Genomic DNA, 22,156 nt, shown 5'->3' on the forward strand with positions numbered 1-22,156 from the left:
TATTTGAGTTTTCATTTTATTTCTGCATTCCAAGTGGGTTTTTAAAAATTACTTTATGTAAATAACTTTATGTAACGTAAGAGCACATCAGCATATTAGCTGAGTGTGAACATGAAGAATTCTTTTATTAAGACATTTTGACTTGCTATTTCATGGTTCCCTCCAAGCTTTGGGTAGTCTATATAACTTTCTCTCTTTTTTAACATTTGCCATGGCATGTACCTGAGAAAGAAGATTTTACAGTCTACTTCCTATTCTCATAGGATCAGAATCCTACAAGGAAACTTCACAGTTGAAAGAAATCTTTAGAGCAAGGCAGGCATTCAAAGGAAGCCTCTGTTCCTATGGAAAATACATATGCAAAACTGAATGGCCTATTTCCTGTTTCAGATCATGAACAGCCTGAGATCAGTGATTTTTCCATTTGTCTTTATATAGACTTCAGGGGGGGAAAAACAGTGAATAAGTGAACATTTAAGATATTCATAGTTTAAGATCATGAATTTATTAAAATATGATTTCAATTCAAGATGAATTTTTCTTATTTCAAGGGATGGTTATAGTGCCTGGTATAATTTCAAGTATAGTCTGGAATCCAGAACAAAGTGTCTTTACTTCAGAATTACCCTGCAGGAATAAAGTCAATAAACATTACTTGAGATGGATGTTTGGAATAGACCTTTGTAACACTCATTATTTGTCTGGAGAAAAGCATTTTGTTTTTTTGAAAATTTGAGCTCAACTCTGGGTTATTTACAAACATCTTAACCAAAGACTGCAAATACAGTAACCATAGTAACTCTGAAAAACAAACAAACAAACAAACAAAAAACAAAGGCAATGAACCAAAACTGTAGCAAAGAGGAAGCTACCTCTCCTTTAACTGACATCTTCTAGGAAGAAATGCCAGAGGCCTTAAATCTGGTTTTCGTTAACAAATGAGCAAACAACAACAACAAAATAAGAACAAACAGAAAGCCTCTAACAGCCAAGATAGAGGTTTGAGGAAAACAAATGTTACTCCAATGGAGAAGCGTTTTAAAAAAGATATAATTTTCTCACGTTTGATTAGGTAAGGAGCATGTATATTTAAGTTTCTGCTTGTCTATTTTAAAAGACAGTCTGTGTCTAAATAAGCTGTGGTCTTTTAAATCCATTTGTTTTCCATTATTCACAAGTAAGACGAAGAAAATCTGGGTATAGAATATTAAAGAAGAAAAACCCTCAATAAAAACATTCCAACTTAACTGCAGTGAGAATTTTAAAGATCTATAAATTCACCTCTTAACAAATAGCTTTCCCTTTAAAGTCCTTTTTACGTATTTTTAAATCTATAAGTCATTCAGGTGATTTCATTCCTTGAAATAAATCTCATGTAAAGCATGATATTATAGGACTACAATATTAATTTCTTAGTTGTGGTAACTGTACTACAGATATGTAAGGTATTAACTTTGGAAAAAACTAGGTGAAGGCAGATGAGAATTATCTGTATAAATTTTATAACTCTTTTTTAACTTTAAAATTATTTTGAAACCAAGAGTCAAAATAACATAACAGGATTAGCTGTTTAGAGCTAGAAGTGCCCTGCCTTGTCACAGACAGCAGGGCTCCACAATTAGCTCAAGGCCACATAGGGATATTAGGACTCAGAAACTAATACCTCAAAATATGACACCCTGGCTTGCTATTTTAAATTTAAGGCCTTTGGAGACCAGCAGAGAGTCTGGAAGAAGCTATTTTCTGAAGTTCCCTTATCTGCCTAAAGTTTGGACCCCCGCAAAGGAAAGAAAAAAAACAATTACCATTGGTTCCTTCCCTGAGTTTTTATTAATGACTCATACTGAAGGAAGAAAGACCTAAGTATGGCAACACACCTGGACAAATTTCTGTCGTAAACCACTGTTTTCTGTTTCAGTCCCATTCAGTATTTCAAAGAGAATCATTTTTTTTTTTTTTTTTTTTTTTGAGACAGAGTCTCGCTCTGTCACCCAGGCTGGAGTGCAGTGGCGCAATCTCGGCTCACTGCAAGCTCCGCCTCCCGGGTTCACACCATTCTCCTGCCTCAGCCTCTCCGAGTAGCTGGGACTACAGGCGCCCGCCACCACGCCTGGCTAATTTTTTGTATTTTTTAGTAGAGACGGGGTTTCACCGTGGTCTCGATCTCCTGACCTCGTGATCCGCCTGCCTCAGCCTCCCAAAGTGCTGGGATTACAAGCGTGAGCCACCGGGCCCGGCCCCAAACAGAATCATTTGGCAGACATTATCTGCTCTGCAGGTCCAACAAACTTTGTCCCAGACTATTCTATGTTCCCCAAGTCCATTTATTTTGCCCTAAAATCATTTACTACTCCCCAAATGCTACATTTTCCTCATCACCCCTCCCCTGTGAAGAAAGGCATATAAGCATCTGTACCTCACTGGGTTATTGGGTAATTGTTCTCCTACAATCCCCCTGTGCTATACATATTAAGGTAAAATTTTTATTTTGCCTTTTCTGCCATCAATCTGCCTGCTGTCAGTTGATTTTTAGTGAATCTGCAGATAGTGAAAGGGAAGCTTTCCCTTGGCCCCTACAGTGGGTTGGCATTAGGCGCCCAACTCCTAGCACAGTGCTCTTTTCTCTCCATTTTGCTACCACTGAAGAATGGACCACTTTTGCTTCACCTGAAGAGTCTGTCTAGCTCTATTTGCTAGTACAAGTCCAGGAACCTCACTTAAATTACTCTATTTTCTTAAATCTAGAAGACATAGCAGTGTGCATGTGGCCAAGTAAGACTGGCCCAGTGCTAAAGTCAGAGACCAGAAGAGTTAGTCACCAAGTTCATTAACAATTTATACAATATCTAAGGTCAATAGCAATCAATAGCATGGAGTAATATGTGGCACCATGAAATGACAAATATAAAACATTTACAGACACACTGGTCTGGGCTAATCTATCAATAATTGGTCATCTTTTCAATTGGTCAGAGATACTCCTATAAAACACCATTTTAAAAAATTTCAAAAGGATGAAGGAGCTAAATTATGACATTCTAGGTTCCTGAGTCAGTCCAGGCTATCACAGTTTGAACAACAGGGGCAAAAAAAAAAAAAAAAAAAAAGCAAGCTTTAGAATTACATAAGAAAATATTTTTATGCTTTCATGACAAAGGTGACATTACAAGCTACCCCACAGAAATACAAAAGATCCTCAAAGACTATTATGAATACCTCTATGCACACGAACTAGGAAATCTAGAGGAAATGGATAAATTCATGGAAATACACAACCTCCCAAGGTTGAGTCAGGAAGAAGTTGAAACCCCAAACAGAATGAATATCAAGTTCTGAAACTGAATCAGTAATAAAAACCTATTAACAAAAAAAGCCCCAGGCCAGATGGATTCACAGCCAAATTCTACCAGATGTACAAAGAAGAGCTGTTACCAATACTACTGAAATTATTCCAAAAAACCGAGGAGAAAAGACTCCTCCTTAATTCATTCTAGGAAGCCAGCATCACCCGAATATCAAAACCTCACAAAGACAAAACAAAAAAGAAATCTGCAGGTTAATATCCCTGATGAACATACATGCAAAAATCCTCAAAAAAAATACTAGCAGACAAAATCCCACAGCACATCAAAAAGTTAATTTACCATGATTAAATAGCCTTTATTCCTGGGATGCAAGGATAGTTCAACATATGCAAATCAATAAATGTGATTCATTATATAAACAGCATGAAAAACAAAAATCATATGATCATCTCAAGAGATATAGAAAAAGCATTCAATAAAATCCAGCATCCCTGTATGAGAAAAACCCTCAAAAAAAAAAACAAAAAAAAACTAGGCATCAAAAGAACATACCCCAAAAATATAAGAGCCATCTATGACAAATACACAGCCAACATCATACTGAATGGGCAAAAGCTGGAAGCATTCCCCTTAAGAAGCGGAATGAGGCAAGGATGCCTACTTTTATCACTTCTATTCAACACAGTACTGAAGTCTTTGCCAGAGCAATCAGGCAAGAGAAATAAATAAAAAAAAAGAAGTCAAATTATCTCTCTTGCTTAACAATATGATTCTGTGTATGTGTGTGTGTATGAGAGAGAGAGAGAAAGATAAGGTCCCGCTCTGCCACCAGGCTAGAGAGCAGTGGTGCGATCATAGCTAACTGCAACCTCAAATTCCTGGGCTCGAGCCATCCTCATGCCTTAGCATCCCAAGCAGCTGGGACTGTAGACATGCATCACTACCACATCTGGCTATTACAATTTTTTTTCTTTTGGTAGAGACAGGGTTTCACTATGCTGCCCAGGCCTGTCTCAGACTCCTGGGCTCAAGCTATCCTTCAGCCTTGGCCTCCCAAAACATTGGGATTACAGGTGTAAGCCACCACACCCAGTCCAACAATATGATTCTATAGCTGGAAAACCCTAAAGACTCTACCAAAAGGCTCCTAGGACTGAAATGACTTCAATAAAGAAAAATAAAATCATTTGTACAAAAATCAATAGCATTTCTAGACATGAATAATATTCATGCTGAGAGCCAAACCAAGAAGCAACCCCACACAAAAAATAAAATAACTAGGAATACATCTAACCAAGGAAGAAGGAGATCTCTACAAGGAGAACTATAAAACACAACTGAAACAAATCATAGTTGACACAACAAATGGGAAAACATTCCATGCTCATGGAATCAATCAATGAAAGAATCAATATTATTAAAATGGTCTTACTGCCCAATGTAATCTAAAAACTACCAATGTTATTTTTTCACAGAATTAGAAAAAAAAATCCTAAAATTCATATGGAACCAAAAAAGAGCCCAAAGCAATCCTAAGCAAAAAGAAAAACTCCAGAGCTATCACATTACTCAGCTTCAAAGTGTACTTTAAGGCTACAGTAACCCAAACAGCATGGGATTCATACAGAAATAGACATGTAGACCAATGGAACAGAATAGAGAAACCAGAAATAGTCTCATACCTATAGCTATTTAATCTTTGACAAAGTCAACAAAAATAAGCATGTGGAAAGGATTCCCTATTCAATAAATGGTGCTGGGATATCTGGCTAATCACATGCAGAAGAATAAAACTGGACTCCTACCTTTCCCCATATTTAAGAATCAACTAAAGATGGATTAAATATTTAAATAGAAGACCTCAAACTATAAGAATTCTAGATGAAAACCTCAGAAATACTATTCTGGACATAGGCCTTGGGAAAGAGTTTATGACTAAGTCCTCAAAAGCAATTGCATCAAAACCAAAAATTGACAAGAGGGACCTCGTTAAACTAAAGAGGTTCTGCACAGCAAAAGAAACTATCAACAGGGTAAACAGACAGTCTACAAAATGGAAGAAAATATTATCAAACTATGCACCCAACAAAGGTCTAATATCTGACAAAGATATATTATCTGTAAGGAACTTAATTCAACAAGCAAAAAACAACCCCATTAAAAAGTGGGCAAAAGAAATAAAAGGACACTTCTCAAAAGAAGGCATACACATGGCCAAAAAACATGAAAAATGCTGCACACCACAAATCAAAACCATAATGAGATACTATCTCACATCAGTCAGAATGACTATTATTAAAAAGTCAAGAAACAACAGATGCTGGTGAGACTGTGGAGTAAAGGAACACTTATACACTGCTGGTAGGAGTGTAAATTAGTTCAGCCATTATTTGGAGATGTCTCAAAGAACTGACAACACAATTATCAATTGACCCAGCAATCCCATTACTGGGTATATACCCAAAGGGAAATAAATTGTTCTATCAAACTGACATAGGCACTTGTATATTCATTGCAATATACAATACTAAAGACACAAAAATCAACCTAGGTGTCTGTCAATGACGGATTGGAGAAAGAAAATGTGGTACATATATACCATAGAACACTACGAAGCCATAAAAAAAATAACAAAATCATGTCCTCTGCAGCGACATGAATATAGCTGAAGGCCATTATCTTAAACAAATTAACACAGGAACAGAAAACCAAATACTGCACATTCTCACTAATAAGTGGGAGTTGAGCCCTGGATACACATGAATATGAAGATGGGAGCAAAAGACACTGAGGGACTACTAGATGAGGAGAGAGAAAAGGCAAAGGGCTGAAAAACTACCTATTGGGTATTACTCTTACTACCTGGGTGATTGATCATTTGTACTCCAAACCTCAGCATCATGCAATATACTCGTGTAACAAACCTGCACGTGTATCCTTGAATCTAAAATGAAAGTTGAAATTATTAAAAAAATTCATGCTTTCTGTGGGACATACCTATAACTTTTGAAGAAGCACAGTAAATAAACCAACTACACAAAATATTTATTTATTTTGTTGCACTGGACTTAGGAGATTTACTTGTAAATTGAGGAGGTTTAACTTTTTAAAGGCAAGTTTCAGGGTTGTTTATAAGTTGTGTAAAAAACACTACAATTATGTCTCAGCATAACATGTGCAAATACTCTGCTCCATGTTCTTTAGGCTATGCATCTCTAGAGTGGGCTAATACTTGGAGAATTGTCTTTTTGTTTCATTGGTTTGGGTTTGGTTTGTTTTTAACTACAGAAGATTTACTTTACTGCTTAAAGCCAGGACAGCCTAATTCCTTTCCTCTTATATTTCCCAAATCTTCCAGGTAATGAAAAGCTTTGTTCCATAGAAAAAAACATCTGTGTTGTATTTAGAGTCCTGCTTCTTTTCTTTTTTAAAATTATTATTATACTTTAAGTTTTAGGGTACATGTGCACAACGTGCAGGTATGTTACATATGTATACATGTGCCATGTTGGTGTGCTGCACCCAGTAACTCGTCATTTAACATTAGGTATATCTCCTAATGCTATCCCTCCCCCGCCCGCCACCCCACAACAGTCCCTGGTGTGTGATGTTCCCCTTCCTGTGTCCATGTGTTCCAATCGTTCAATTCCCACATATGAGTGAGAACATGTGGTGTTTGGTTTTTTGACCTTGCAATAGTTTGCTGAGAATGATGGTTTCCAGCTTCATCCATGTCCCTACAAAGGACATGAACTCATCATTTTTCATGGCTGCATAGTATTCCATGGTGTATATGGGCCACATTTTCTTAATCCAGTCTATCATTGTTGGGCATTTGTCTTGGTTCCAAGTCTTTGCTATTGTGAATAGTGCCACAATAAACATACGTGTGCATGTGTCTTTATAGCAGCATGTTTTATAATCCTTTGGGTATATACCCAGTAATGGGATGGCTGGGTCAAATGGTATTTCTAGTTCTAGATCCCTGAGGAATTGCCACACTGACTTCCATAATGGTTAAAATAGCTTACAGTTCCACCAACAGTGTAAAAGTGTTCCTATTTCTCCACATCCTCTCCAGCATCTGTTGTTTCCTAACTTTTTAATGATCGCCATTCTAACTGGTGTGAGATGGTATCTCATCGTGGTTTTGATTTGCATTTCTCTGATGTCCAGTGATGATGACCATTTTTTCATGTGTCTTTTGGCTGCATAAATATCTTCTTTTGAGAATTATCTGTTCATATCCTTCGCCCACTTGTTGATGGGAGTCCTGCTTCTTTCAGACAGCACTTTTTCTTGGGGCTAATCATCACTAATTACTGACTAGTTCTGTAAGAAACCTGCTTCTACAGAGGACTGTGAAAAGAAAGGGAACCAGGCCACTCATTAGCTTGTCTCAAAAGACCTCTTCCATCACAGACATGAGGGCTCACTGCACTCTCAGGCAATAACTCTTTCTCATAGAGTCCTAAAAAGCAGGTTTTCTCAGATGTATTTGCTTAAAAGATTCTAGCTTCAGTATCTTATATGAAACATAGGAATTAGCTAACAGAAAATCAGGTAAGTTCAGGCATGTGGAAGCTCTGCTGAAGACAGTTATGCTAGTAAAAAGTAGAACCTTGTGGTGTGATGTGTAATCTCAAAAATACAGCCCACTCTATGTGGGATTTTGTTATGAAAAGATTCTCATTCTCCACCAACTATCCTCTTCCTTTGGCCCAATTTATTTCCTTACAGCCATCCAGACTTATAGGCTTTGCAAAAAATGCTATGAGTTTTATAATGAGGTGATACATTTTCCACTTACTGAGAATGTACTTCTGTTAAAAGAAACACTAGCTCCAACATGGCTGCTGCTTTTTAAGCAAAACATAGATCTTCAGATTGCATCAGGAAACAGTAGATATGATTTGTGCAATGCAAGTACATGTGCCTATGGTTGATGTCTATTATGAAACAGTTATTCAGTGCCATATATGGTGATTTATGATTGCTTTTAGGTAAAAGAACTACCAGAAATGAAAAAAAAGCCAGTATTCACTGAATTAATCACAGTTATGATGAATAACTTGAAGCAATAGAAAGAATAGTTCTATTTGTTTCAACATACTATTTTAAACACATTTTGGGGGGAGGGACAGGGGCATTGTTGTTTGGTGGCTGGAATGGTTTTCAGGCTCTCTGTCTGTCTGTTTGTTTATCCATCTATCTGTTCTTTTGTGTTTTCCTTAGTTGCTGGTGGTGAGTACACAGCATCTCAGAGTCATCCTCTGCTAAGGCAGCACATTTATGAATATTTGAAGATTAACATCAGCACCTGGAACATCTGCAGAAGGGGGTTCTTTCTAGTACCATACCACCCCAAGTAATAGAGAGCTTGTTGCATAATAAGACATTTGTATTGTATTTAGACTTCATTTTCTTTTAGATATCATTTTTCTTTGGGCTGATCAGCACCAATTACCAACTAGTTCTCTAACTGGATAGGTTTTGGGTACCACAAAATACAGCAGATAAGAAACATTCCAAATGAATGAATCTAGATTTCACAAAGTGGGCAACATTTTACCCCACCCAGATCCTCAATTTTAAGTTCTCAGAGAAAATTTTCTTTTGGTTGTAGCTTATCTTCTGGTTCTCTCCAACCTCTTTCAATTTATGTATTCACGCTGTGACGCTTATTATTTATTCAGAATGAATCACTGGCCAGTTGCACAGAGCAAGGCAGTAGCCATTAATCAATGCAAACCAAAGTCAGAAGTTTACCTTAGTTCCTTGAAGGGGTCTGCCCTGACATTAGGTGTTTCTATAGATTTAGGGAACACTGTGCCCTCTGCTCCTGTAAACAAAACAGAAAAGCAAACAGAGATTGGAGATACTGGAGTGACCTGTAGGCACAATCAGCACACTGATTAGAGCTAAATGCAGCGAATCCATTACACAAGCCAATACCCACATATTTTTCCACTGGCTTTAGAGCTCCATGATAGGAAAGCATTGAATCACTCATGCAAACAGCCTTTGAAAAAACAAGGAACTTCTTTTGAAAGCATTCTTGCTGAGATCAGAGTGAGGCCATGAGGCAAATTCCATCTGGGCTTCAGAAAGGAAAAGATGCCTAGAAATGGTAAGGTCTGACTCTTGTCTCTCAGAAACTATTAATAGTCACCCAACTGGAAATGTTTTGAAAAACAGCAACCAAAGCTCTCTTATTGCAATGCATGGCACAAATCACATAACACATATGACATCTACGCAGTGGGTTAGATGGTAGAACAGTGAAGTATTTGCCTAATGACTAGCAAAAGTTTTTCAGTAAATAAAGTTCTACATTATTATCTTGAAAAGTTAAGCAAAACAGAACACTATGAGAGATCACTTGAAGTTCAGAGCTTTTACACTTTGAGTATTAACATTGATCCAAAACCCAATCTAGACATTTAGCTCTTGACTGTGCTATAAGCGTTTATCTTTACAACTTGTCAACACCAGTCGAAACTTTGCAGCCATAAAGATAGTGATTATCTGATTTGTCTGCTCCCAAAGTGTTTTCAAATCATTTAAGCCTCAGTTTATCACAGACAATTGCACTAGACATTAGTTTTTCAATTAAACTTAGCTGAGGCAGTATCCTGTACCTTGAAGTAAAGGTGTTTCTTTTTTATACATTTGGTGTACTTTGATGCTGTAAGGAGGGGAGAATATATTACTTCCATGTGTGATTTTTTATAATCCTCTTACATTGTTATAACATCTAAAATGCTCCATTATATTCAACAAAGAACATGCTTTTGAATGGTGTGGTGTTCTGTCAACTAGATCTTAAGCTCTGTGTAGGCAGGGATAAGGTCACATATGGGATATAGCCAGGTTGACTTTAGGTTCCGAAGGCTTCTACTGGACTCATTTCCAAATGGTACTGATGCTTCTATGGGAGTATTAAATTATTGCTTTCTCAATGCCAGGCTAAGCTGGTGCCCACTGAATGGCAAGCCAGCAAAATCTAGGGAGATAGGTTCTGACAGGTAAAGGTGGCAAATGATTGGCAGGCTTTGGATGTAGAAAGGAAGTGAAGAACAAGATGCTTATGCTCCCTCAGCTCCCATGGTCCAACCAAATACCCTTTGATTATGTGTTCTTGCTGGGCTTTGGCCAATGGGGGTCCATATGTTCCACATACTGGAGGACAAACTCATTGATAAGACTTCTTAGGGGAAGATTTCAAAGCCACTCATTAGCTGAGTAACCTTGGGCATGAAGTTCAACCTCTGTGATATTCAGTTTCCCTCTCTCAAAAGAAAGTGTGTTGATAGTACCTTTATCTCCCAGGAATCTTGGAAGGCTGAATGAGATCTCTGGCACAAGGCAACCAGCAGTAATATTATATAATGTTTATGATTCTTATTCGTCCTTCTTCTTATCCAGATCTTCTATGACTCTTTCAAAAATAACATTTTTAAAGCATTTTCTATGAACTAGAAACTGTACTGGATATTCTAGTTTTTCATTTGATCACCAGAGTAACCTTATGAAGTGGAGACTATTAGTATCTTTGAGGCTCAGAGAAGACAGGAAATTTTACCTATGGTCACACAACTAAGTGGAAGTGGAATTGGGAGGGGTGACTGAGTGAGGGGTCGGAGGGGTGGGATTTGCTAATCTTTCTGTTCTAAAACTGATGCCTTTGATCACTCCTCTAGACTATCTCCCTTAGCAGATTAAGCACCTCCTTTACATGCTCATCTTTTTATGAGATATGAGCAAATATCAATCTTTATACCATCAAGTAATGCTTGCTAAATCCTCAATCACCTTTCTTCTCAAAACAATTCACATCTATAATGAGATGAGATATTAATACTCTTCAAAAAGGCCATTTCTTTCCAAGTGCTATCAGGTTTCTGATTTTCCACACCATTTTTCACTTTCCCAGAAGCTCCAGAGTAGACAAACATCCTTCAGGATGAATTTCCCCATCCCATCCTCTCTCTGTTTTCTCAGATAATGAATTATTCTCAATTTTATTATTTCAAAAAGGTTTCTATTAAAACCATACCTACTGATTCCCTCTTTTGACACAATATAATTTACTGGCAATAAATGTTCATAAACAGTTTGAGTGAAAAATCCATAAAGCCATTTCAGCTTTATTTTAAGTTCCATTTAATGTCTCTCAAAAATGATTTCATCAATGTGTTTCCATTAGCTGGTTCTCTGCCCAATAACTTAATTCCATACAATCAATCAGGAACTTATAAAGCATGTGACAGGATCTATCTAAAGTGTTCTGAATCACCATAAAGATCAGCTCAATGGCTCTTATCCCTACTAGCAGAGGTAGGGAGTAAACTTGTAAAAAAAAAAAAATCTCAAATGCACTCCACTGCCATAAGTAATAAAAAGCCAGCTTCTCCTCTCCAGAAAGGATATTCAAGTCCGGATCTCAGTTTTGTCATACTTTTGACTCAAAGTGTCCCAGATGTCAAGAGATCTGAAATCTAGTCCTATCTCTATGCTCTTAGGCAAGTCAGATAAAAATCTCTGGCTTTGGATTTCCCCAATTATTAAATGAGGGATAAGCATCAGAGTTAAACTGTTAACCCCAAATCTAAAATTTTACGAGGTGTACAATCTTATCTAAGCAGATAATTGCCTTTAGCAACCTCTTTTTTCTAATGAGAAGAAAAAATAATCCTGTACTATCAAAGGAAATTGCGAAACATTTTCTCAGCGTTTAACAAAAAAAAAAGGAACAGACTTTTATCCAATTTAAACTGCATTTAATAGGTAGAAATAATCACCAGAAAATAAACCTCATAATAGATAAAATGGCAGACAGCAAAAATGAAACTTAACTAAAACATCAAAACCCTAAAAATGCTATAATTCTTTAAAACTCCAAAGGCTGACCTGAGAAAATTAAATTTTATGGAAAATGACTAATTACCTAAAATTATATACATGTTAAAAATTGCTGTGGATTAAATACTGAAAGAAAAATACAGATCTGCAAAATGTGACACAGGAAAATTGGATTTGGGAGAAACACTGGACAGAAAAATTACTAGGACAGCAAATAGCATCAGTGAAATTTGATAAAGAAAATTTATGATGAATCACTTCTTGTACATGAAGAACTGATCTCAAAAGTAAGAATTTCAAGAAGTGTTCTTTTAAAAATCAGAAATTACTTAAGTGTACTCTTTAGAAAATTGTTTAAGAATTTAAACTAGCTTAACAGAGTTTGCTTTGGTAAATTTTTTCCTGATGAACATGATTAATATTGGTATAATTATGATTAGTGCCTTTGTATTAATGAATATTAGCTAAAAATCATCGTTGGGTTTAAACCTTGGGGCCAAAATGTTCAACAGGTTCAAAAGGCAGAGTTAAAATATCTGATGAATAAGGTTTGAGGTAAAAACGTCAGTTTTCTACTTCAGATTGCTTGGGTATATATAACCTGAATGATAAATTTAATAACAATGATATTTTACTTGACAAGATAAGGATATACTTTTATACCCATATTAGATTATAAAATGGAGAAAAGAAGTCAATCTAGAGAATGGTGATAAGAAAATGGAAGAAAAATAATTTTGTTTCTTGAAACATCCAAATATTGAGAAACCAAAAACCTGATTTTTGGTTCTAATTTTGCATATGCATTACATGGCCTTTGACAATTTTCCCTTTAGTATTATTTCTCCATTTGGATGGATTACATAATCTTTAAGATTTCTTCCACTCCTGTTACTTTATTATTTTCTAGATATAACTGATTGGATAAACTCTGTGTACCAGAAGAGGAGCACAGTATGTCGGTGAACCCAAAGTTCAATTAACAAATCTGTATTAAGCAGGAGGCTATAGTGGTGAAGCAAAGAGGTAAGAAGCTCACAGTATAATATAGTATCCTCCAATAGTGTACACTAATTGGTTTAAATAACTAGTAATTGGCTGGGCGTGGTGGCTCACGCCTGTAATCCCAGCATTTTGGAAGGCCAAGGTGGGCAGATCACCTGAGGTCAGGAGTTTGAAACCAGCCTGACCAACATGGAGAAATCCTATCTCTACTGAAAATACAAAATTAGCCGGGCACGGTGGTGCATTCCTGTAATCCCAGCTACTTGGGAGGCTGAGGCAGGAGAATCGCTTGAACTCGGGAGGTGAAGGTTGCAGTGAGCCAAGATCACGCCTTTGCACTCCAGCCTGGGCAACAAGGGTGAAACTCCATTTCAAAAAAAACAAACAAAAAAACAAAACAACCCCCCCCCCAAAAAAAAAACCTAGTAATTAATCTCAGAAATGAAAATATATAGCAATGATAAAGAAAAGATTGAAAGTATAAAACTTGAAGTCACAACCTGGTTTGGCAGATAAGTTTCCTAAAGAAATACAGTTTTGCTGATATTTGAAAAATAATTAGAACTGAACTAGTCAAGAGCTGAATGTAGCAGTAGAGAAGACTATGGAAACGCTTCATAGTTGGGAAATTCCCATTAATAAAGAAGACTGGGCCAGGCACGGCGGCTCACACCTGTAATCCCATTACTTTGGGAGGCTGAGGCAGGCGGATCATGAGGTCAGGAGTTTGAGACCACCCTGGCCAACATGATGAAACCTTGTCACTACTAAAAATACAAAAATTAGCCAGGTGTGGTGGCGTGAGCCTGTAATCTCAACTACTTGGGAGGCTGAGGCAGGGTAACTGCTTGAACCCGGGAGGTGGAATTGCAGGGAGCTGAGATCCCGTCACTGCACTCTAGCCTGGGAGACAGAACAAGACTCCGTCTGGAAAAAAAGAAAAAAAAAAAAAGACCGGTGTTGCTAGGCCATTCTTAGCAAGAGATGAATATCATGCGGTAAGACTAGAGAGAAAGTTTGGCTCAGAGAGTGCAGAGCCTCAGAGGCCACAGTGCAGGTTTTAAGCAGGGGATCTGACTTGATCAACCTGGCATTTTTCAAAGATCACTGTGGCTGCATGTTATGGATTACTTGTTTGTTTCCCCCCAAAATTCAGATGTTGAAACCCTAGCCTTCAATGTGATGGTATTAGGAGGTGGGGTCTTTGGGAAATAATTAGGTTTAGATGAGGTCATCAGGGTAGAGTGCCCATGATGTGATTAGCATCCTCAGAAGAAGAGAAAAAGACTAGTGCTCTTTCTCCACCATGTGAGGATACAGTAAGATGATGGATGTCTGCAAGCCAACATGAAGGACCTCACCAAACCTGACCATGCTGGCACTCTGATCTCAGACTCCCCAGCCTCCAGAACTGTAAAACATAAATTTCTGTTTTTTAAGGCATCCAGTCTATAGTATCTGTTACAGGAGCCCAGACTGACTGAGACATTATGTCACGGAAAAGACGTTTAAGGAAGGCAAGGGTGAATAAGGAGAAGCCAGGGGAGAGATGGTGGTAGATGGGATCATATGATCGGCAGTAAGGATAGAGAAGAGTGGATGGCTGAGGAAATATTTAAGAGGAAAACTAATGGGACCTGGTGATGTGCTGGACAAGAAGCAGACTGAAGGATGATCACAGGGCCCACGGGAGGAGATGAAATAGACAGTCGAAGCCAAGTGATTAATGCTCAAAGCCAGCCATGCCCATTAAAACTTTATACTCCACAAATAATATCCAGCTTTTTTATTATTTGATATTTAAGTTACAATAGAAATTGCCTTTACTTAATAAAGGAAGCTGCTCTGAATCCAACTATATTTTTCTTATGAAGGAGCAAGAACCATGACAATGAAAGTTTAATCTCCCATGATATTTACCAGGAATATTTTTGAAAAATTATGAATAAACTAATAATTCTTTGAGTAATGAACACTATCTTCTGTGCGAGATAATTTTCTGGTTACTCCAAAGTTTTAGCTAAAGGTATCTTCATGTAGCTCCCACTGTTTAAAGATTTCCAACATACGTGAGATATAGTTTTTGTCTCTGTAAGTCCAGGCTAGTAAACATGGCTACAATCTGATATTTAAATACTCTTTAATATCCAAGACCCATTTTCCTGCAAACCAGTCTTCTCTACAGCACATATGTTAGTTGTAGAAGAGTGAGTTATGGGACAGCTAACCACAGGAAATGCCTTAGAAACAGAGATTTTTGTATTTAATTCCTAACATGAATTTTTGGCCTTCTCCTAAAAGTAATAGGCAGTGAAAAATTCTTTTTAAGGAAATGAGTTGGGTTATGTTTAACCAAAGATTTAAAATAAACTGAGTGATCAACGAGGACGCAGAGTTTCCACAAGTGTTAGGATTAAGCACAGGGAAGGTGGCTGTCAGCTTCTGAAAAGCTTCCCAGACATGAACAATACACAGATGCTAGAAAGTAACTTTCAGTAGAAATCGTCACTTAAGGTGATTTAATCCCATTGTGTCTCCCCAGGCTGCCGGTGGCATTTAATAAACTTCTAATGCAAAACATCTGTAGTCATTACAAATAGTTTCTAGGATACATACCAAATATTTTCTTTTTAGGAATCAGGACAGATTCTTCTTATCCAAAAAGTACAGATAAAATTAATTCATCAGCAAATATTTATGTAGAGCCTACATCAGACATGATTTTGTGGAGAAAATAGGCTCCAGCTTTCTTATTTAGGAATTGCAAATTAAGAAAAAAGTTAAAAAATGCACATAAAATCTACAGCCATTCTGCCTGCTGTAATATTTGTTGTCTATAAATAGTTAACAAGTACCTATTATGTGAATGGCACAGTGCTGAGGCAATGTTCAGTAAGAAGACAATCTTTGCTCTTAATAAGTTTTATTGTAGCAACACAGGTGGATATTGCAAAAAATATTTAAATCTATTTTTAAAAATAACGAATATTATAAATCATGCATTTTCAGTGGGGGTGATGTTATCCTCAAGGGGGCAAAAATTGGTTCTTAGGAAGCAAAAGAAATCTCACTGTATTTATGTATAAAGCACAAATGTATATGTATATCTAGAGATGTATAGCAATATATAGATATAAACAGCTATATAAATACACACTTTACATAGTACATAAATGGATATCTAGTATATCAGTGATAGTAAGATTTCATGGGAGGGGTGTGATTAAGAAAAAGAAAAAAGCCTGAAAAAAAAATTCCTCAGAAGAGCACTATTGGAAAAAGGACTGAGAAACTGTTGTAAATGCTATGAAGTAGTACAAGAAGCTGATGGAACACTGAGCAGAGGGGCTAGCCCAGCATCAGAGGACCTGCGAAGGCTTTGCTGGGCAAGTGCTATTATTGGAAGTCACTGGCATGTAGATAAGTGTGGACACCAAGAGAAGGGTGATATGATCCAAGCAATGGTTAGAGTAATGTAAAAGGAGAGCCAATGTCAGAATTTTAAGGGACTCCAACATTTAAATTTTGAGTATGGAAGGATGAGCCATCAAAGGAAAATGAAAAAGAACATGAAACCAACGAGAACAAAGACACAACATACCAGAATCTCTGGGACACATTCAAAGCAGTGTGTAGAGGGAAATTTATAGCACTAAATGCCCACAAGAGAAAGCAGGAAAGATCCAAAATTGACACCCTAACATCACAATTAAAAGAACTAGAAAAGCAAGAGCAAACACATTCAAAAGCTAGCAGAAGGCTAGAAATAACTAAAATCAGAGCAGAACTGAAGGAAATAGAGACACAAAAAACCCTTCAAAAAATTAATGAATCCAGGAGCTGGTGTTTTGAAAAGATCAACAAAATTGATGGACCACTAGCAAGACTAATAAAGAAGAAAAGAGAGAAGAATCAAATAGATGCAATAAAAAACGAAAAAGGGGATATCACCACCGATCCCACAGAAATACAATCTACCATCAGAGAATACTACAAACACCTCTATGCAAATAAACTAGAAAATCTAGAAGAAATGGATAAATTCCTCGACAAATACACCCTCCCAAGACTAAACCAGGAAGAAGTTGAATCTCTGAATAGACCAATAACAGGTTCTGAAATTGTGGCAATAATCAATAGCTTACCAACCAAAAGAGTCCAGGACCTGATGGATTCACAGCTGAATTCTACCAGAGGTACAAGGAGGAACTGGTACCATTCCTTCTGAAACTATTCCAATCGATAGAAAAAGAGGGAATCCTCCCTAACACATTTTACGAAGCCAGCATCGTCCTGATACCAAAACCTGGCAGAGACTTAACCAAAAAAGAGAATTTCAGACCAATATCCTTGATGAACATTGATGCAAAAATCCTCAATAAAATACTGGCAAACCAAATCCAGCAGCACATCAAAAAGCTTATCCACCATGATCAAGTGGGCTTCATCCCTGGGATGCAAGGCTGGTTCAACATATGCAAATCAATAAATGTAATCCAGCATATAAACAGAACCAAAGACAAAAACCACATGATTATCTCAATAGATGCAGAAAAGGCCTTTGACAAAATTCAACAACCCTTCATGCTAAAAACTCTCAATAAATTAGGTATTGATGGGACGTATCTCAAAATAATAAGAGCTATCTAAGACAAACCCACAGCCAATATCATACTGAATGGGCAAAAACTGGAAGCATTCCCTCTGAAAACTGGCACAAGACAGGGATGCCCTCTCTCACCGCTCCTATTCAACATAGTGCTGGAAGTTCTGGCCAGAGCAATCAGATAGGAGAAGGAAATAAAGGGTATTCAATTAGGAAAAGAGGAGGCCAAATTGTCCCTGCTTGCAGATGACATGATTGTATATCTAGAAAACCCCATTGTCTCAGCCCAAAATCTCCTTAAGCTGATTAGCAACTTCAGCAAAGTCTCAGGATACAAAATTAATGTACAAAAATCACAAGCATTCTTCTACACCAATAACAGACAGAGAGCCAAATCATGAGTGAACTCCCATTCACAATTGCTTCAAAGAGAATAAAATACTTAGGAATCCAACTTACAAGGGATGTGAAGGACCTCTTCAAGGAGAAGTACAAACCACTGCTCAATGAAATAAAAGAGGATACAAACAAATGGAAGAACATTCCATGCTCATGGGTTGGAAGAATCAATATCGTGAAAATGGCCATACTGCCCCAGGTAATTTATAGATTCAATGCCATCCCCATCAAGCTACCAATGACTTTCTTCACAGAATTGGAAAAAACTACTTTAAAGTTCATATGGAACCAAAAAAGAGCCCGCATCGCCAAGTCAATCCTAAGCTGAAAGAACAAAGCTGGAGGCATCACGCTACCTGACTTTAAACTATACTACAAGGCTACAGTAACCAAAACAGCATGGTACTGGTACCACAACAGAGACATAGATCAATGGAACAGAACAGAGCCCTCAGAAATGATGCCGCATATCTACAACTATCTGATCTTTGACAAACCTGACAAAAACAAGAAATGGGGAAAGGATTCCCTATTTAATAAATGGTGCTGGGAAAACTGGCTAGCCATATGTAGAAAGCTGAAACTGGATCCCTTCCTTACACCTTATACAAAAATTAATTCAAGATGGATTAAAGACTTATATGTTAGACCTAAAACCATTAAAATCCTACAAGAAAACCTAGGCAATACCATTCAGGACATAGGCGTGGGCAAAGACTTCATGTCTAAATCACCAAAAGCAACAGCAACAAAAGCCAAAATCGACAAATGGGATCTCATTAAACTAAAGAGCTTCTGCACAGCAAAAGAAACTACCATCAGAGTGAACAGGCAACCTACACAATGGGAGAAAATTTTTGCAACCTACTCATCTGACAAAGGGCTAATATCCAGAATCTACAATGAACTCAAACAAATTTACAAGAAAAAAACAAACAACCCCATCAAAAAGTGGGCAGAGGGCATGAACAGACACTTCTCAAAAGAAGACATTTATGCAGCCAAAAAACACATGAAGAAATGCTCATCATCACTGGCCATCAGAGAAATGCAAATCAAAACCACAGTGAGATACCATCTCACACCAGTTAGAATGGCCATCATTAAAAAATCAGGAAACAACAGGTGCTGGAGAGGATGTGGAGAAATAGGAACACTTTTACACTGTTGATGGGACTGTAAACTAGTTCAACCATTGTGGAAGTCAGTGTGGCGATTCCTCAGGGATCTAGAACTAGAAATACCATTTGACCCAGCCATCCCATTACTGGGTATATACCCAAAGGACTATAAATCATGCTGCTATAAAGACACATGCACACGTATGTTTATTGTGGCACTATTCACAATAGCAAAGAGTTGGAACCAACCCAAATGTCCAACAATGATAGACTGGATTAAGAAAATGTGGCACATATACACCATGGAATACTATGCAGCCATAAAAAATGATGAGTTCGTGTCCTTTGTAGGGACATGGATGAAACTGGAAAACATCATTCTCAGTAAACTATCGCAAGGACAAAAAACCAAACACCGCATGTTCTCACTCATAGGTGGGAATTGAACAATGAGAACTCATGGACACAGGAAGGGGAACATCACACTCTGGGGACTGTTGTGGGGTGGGGGGAGGGGGGAGGGACAGCATTAGGAGACACACCTAATGCTAAATGACGAGTTAATGGGTGTAGGAAATCAACATGGCACATGGATACATATGTAACAAACCTGCACATTGTGCACATGCACCCTAAAACCCTAAAGTATAATAAAAAAAAAAAAAAAAGAAAAAGAACACGAGACTAGAGAGGTAGAAAGAAGACCAGGAATGGGGTAACACAGAAGCCAAGAGAAAGAAGTATGTATTTCAAGAAGGAGGGAACAGTTTATCTGTGTTAAACGTACTGGAAATTAAGGAGAGGAATAGAAAAGTGTACTGAATTTGGCAACATGGAAGACATATCTCAAGAGACATTCTACCAAAAGTTGAAGGCAGACTGTTGTGGGCACAAGAATAGGCAAAAGGTGAAGAAATGAATATAGCAAGAGTCACAACCTTTTGACAAGAGAAATACCATGAGGTAGCTGGGTATCGGATATTGGGTACCATATACCGAAGGCCTAGCGGTAGTTAGTAACCACACTTTTATATAGGCACCAGCCTGCTGCATGGCACAGGCTGCGTAGAGATGCATGTGCATTATGTTGCCTGAACACAGGCATATATAATGTGGATGTTTGGGTTCATCTAGGCTGGGAATTTTGACACATGTGAATGCCAAAAACAGAGTGTTAAAGTTCAGGGTTCTCCATGAAGACAGTGAAGAGGAATATGACACTGGGCAAGTTAATTTGCTTCTTCTAGCTTCAGTTTCCTCATTTGTGAAATGGGAATAATAGTAGTACTTCTCTCACAAAGCTATTGTGAGGATTAGCGACTATACATGTGTGTATATACACATACATAAATATACACATACACATATACACATATGTATATATGAGATATATTACATATATTAAAGTGTAATACATCATAAAATGCTATATGTGTCTGGCATATCAAAATAGATGGTAGATATATTTTATTATGATAAAAGATAGTGATGAAGACAAGAATAGACAGTAAAGCCAGAAAGATAAAAGAGTATCATTCAATAATTTGAAGGTTAACAATGGAGAAGGATAAAATAAGACATTCTCTTTTGAATACTCTAACAATTTAACTGAACTGGCCATAGCATCAAAGTACACATTTTAAACATCTTGTAGAATTTGAAACTGCAGGGCAATTTAAGATTCACGTATAAAAACATCCTGGCAAGATATGAAGAGACAAGTAGTTTAATTAAGCAAACTCTACTCTGGAAACCAATAGACCAGAACTCATGCTCAGTGTATCATTAAGCCAAAACTTGAAAAAAACAAAATGAACCATCCAAGCAGCAAGCAACTTCATTTCAGTTTCTTATGAGTACATGGTTTTTGATAGTAAATAAAACTGCACAGTATAACAAACAATTTCAACTCACTGGTTGTGTTTAACACTGATGGAACATTCTGTAACAAGGCAGCCTCTAGGTAAGGACAGTATAGGCAAACAAAGCATCAGCGACAAGCTGAGAAGGCTGCTTGACATCACCATGAGGGAGCTGTGCTCAAGGGAGACCGCTTGGTTCTCAAAGATGATGCACTGTGTATCCTAAGAATGAGGTGAATGTGGCTCTCCATCCATATCTCCTCTCCAGACCTCAGTGGGACAGGTGGCCAGAATCAGGCCAGCAGTGTAGAGGGAGAGGGAGAGAATAAATACGAACAATGTGATCAAGTTAAAAAGAACACTGATTCTGCCTGCCCTTCCACCTGGGAGTGAGGTGAGATGGGAGCCATGATACGCTGTGTCCTCAGTGGAGTTTTCAGTTCTCAAGTGTTTCTCACAGTGTGAGAGCAATCAAGACTCACATGGTCAATGGATGCCAGTGAGACCTAAAAAAACAAAAAAACAAAAAAACATGTGTATGATTTCAAGAATTTCCTGGTCTTTGAAAAAGTAGAACACACTGTTCCTGTGGCCAAGCAAGTGGGTGGTGATGCCTTCCTATGGAGAAGGAAATTGAAACATTAATTGAGGACCACAGAGAAACACTGTCTAAAAAATAATTGGAGAAACTTACAAAATCATTTACGAGAGACGAAGATGATGATGACTTGAAAAGTAAGAACGAGCAAGTGGAAATCTAGATAAAGTATTGAAGGTTTCAAAACATTAAAACACTTAAACAATTTAATTTCTGAATACAGTCCTGTTATGAAAGCTTTAAAATGAGCATGCTTTATAGGTGATTTATAGATAATTTTGATTATGTAATTTTTTACCTTGTCCACTGACTTCATCCCCAGTATGGCCAGCATGTCATTTACTTGTCAAAAACCATTTCCCCCTTTCCCCTGGCCAAGAAAATCCCAGTATTAT

The 22,156-nt window shown here is 37.4% G+C and overlaps 1 protein-coding gene across 3 annotated transcripts in view; it reads right to left on the minus strand.

Annotated features, from left to right (window-relative positions):
* The window catches only part of SGCD (sarcoglycan delta), a 434,648-nt gene that overhangs the window by 101,985 nt on the left and 310,507 nt on the right, over positions 1-22,156 (minus strand). For all 3 annotated transcript variants that reach the window (XM_055285497.1, XM_063642674.1, XM_063642675.1), the window contains one exon: positions 9,075-9,147. In XM_055285497.1, coding sequence (XP_055141472.1) covers positions 9,075-9,147 — 73 coding nt within the window. The remainder of the gene's footprint in view (positions 1-9,074; positions 9,148-22,156) is intronic.

This window comes from Symphalangus syndactylus, chromosome 7, assembly GCF_028878055.3.
Source record: "Symphalangus syndactylus isolate Jambi chromosome 7, NHGRI_mSymSyn1-v2.1_pri, whole genome shotgun sequence".
Taxonomy (NCBI): Eukaryota; Metazoa; Chordata; class Mammalia; order Primates; family Hylobatidae; genus Symphalangus; species Symphalangus syndactylus.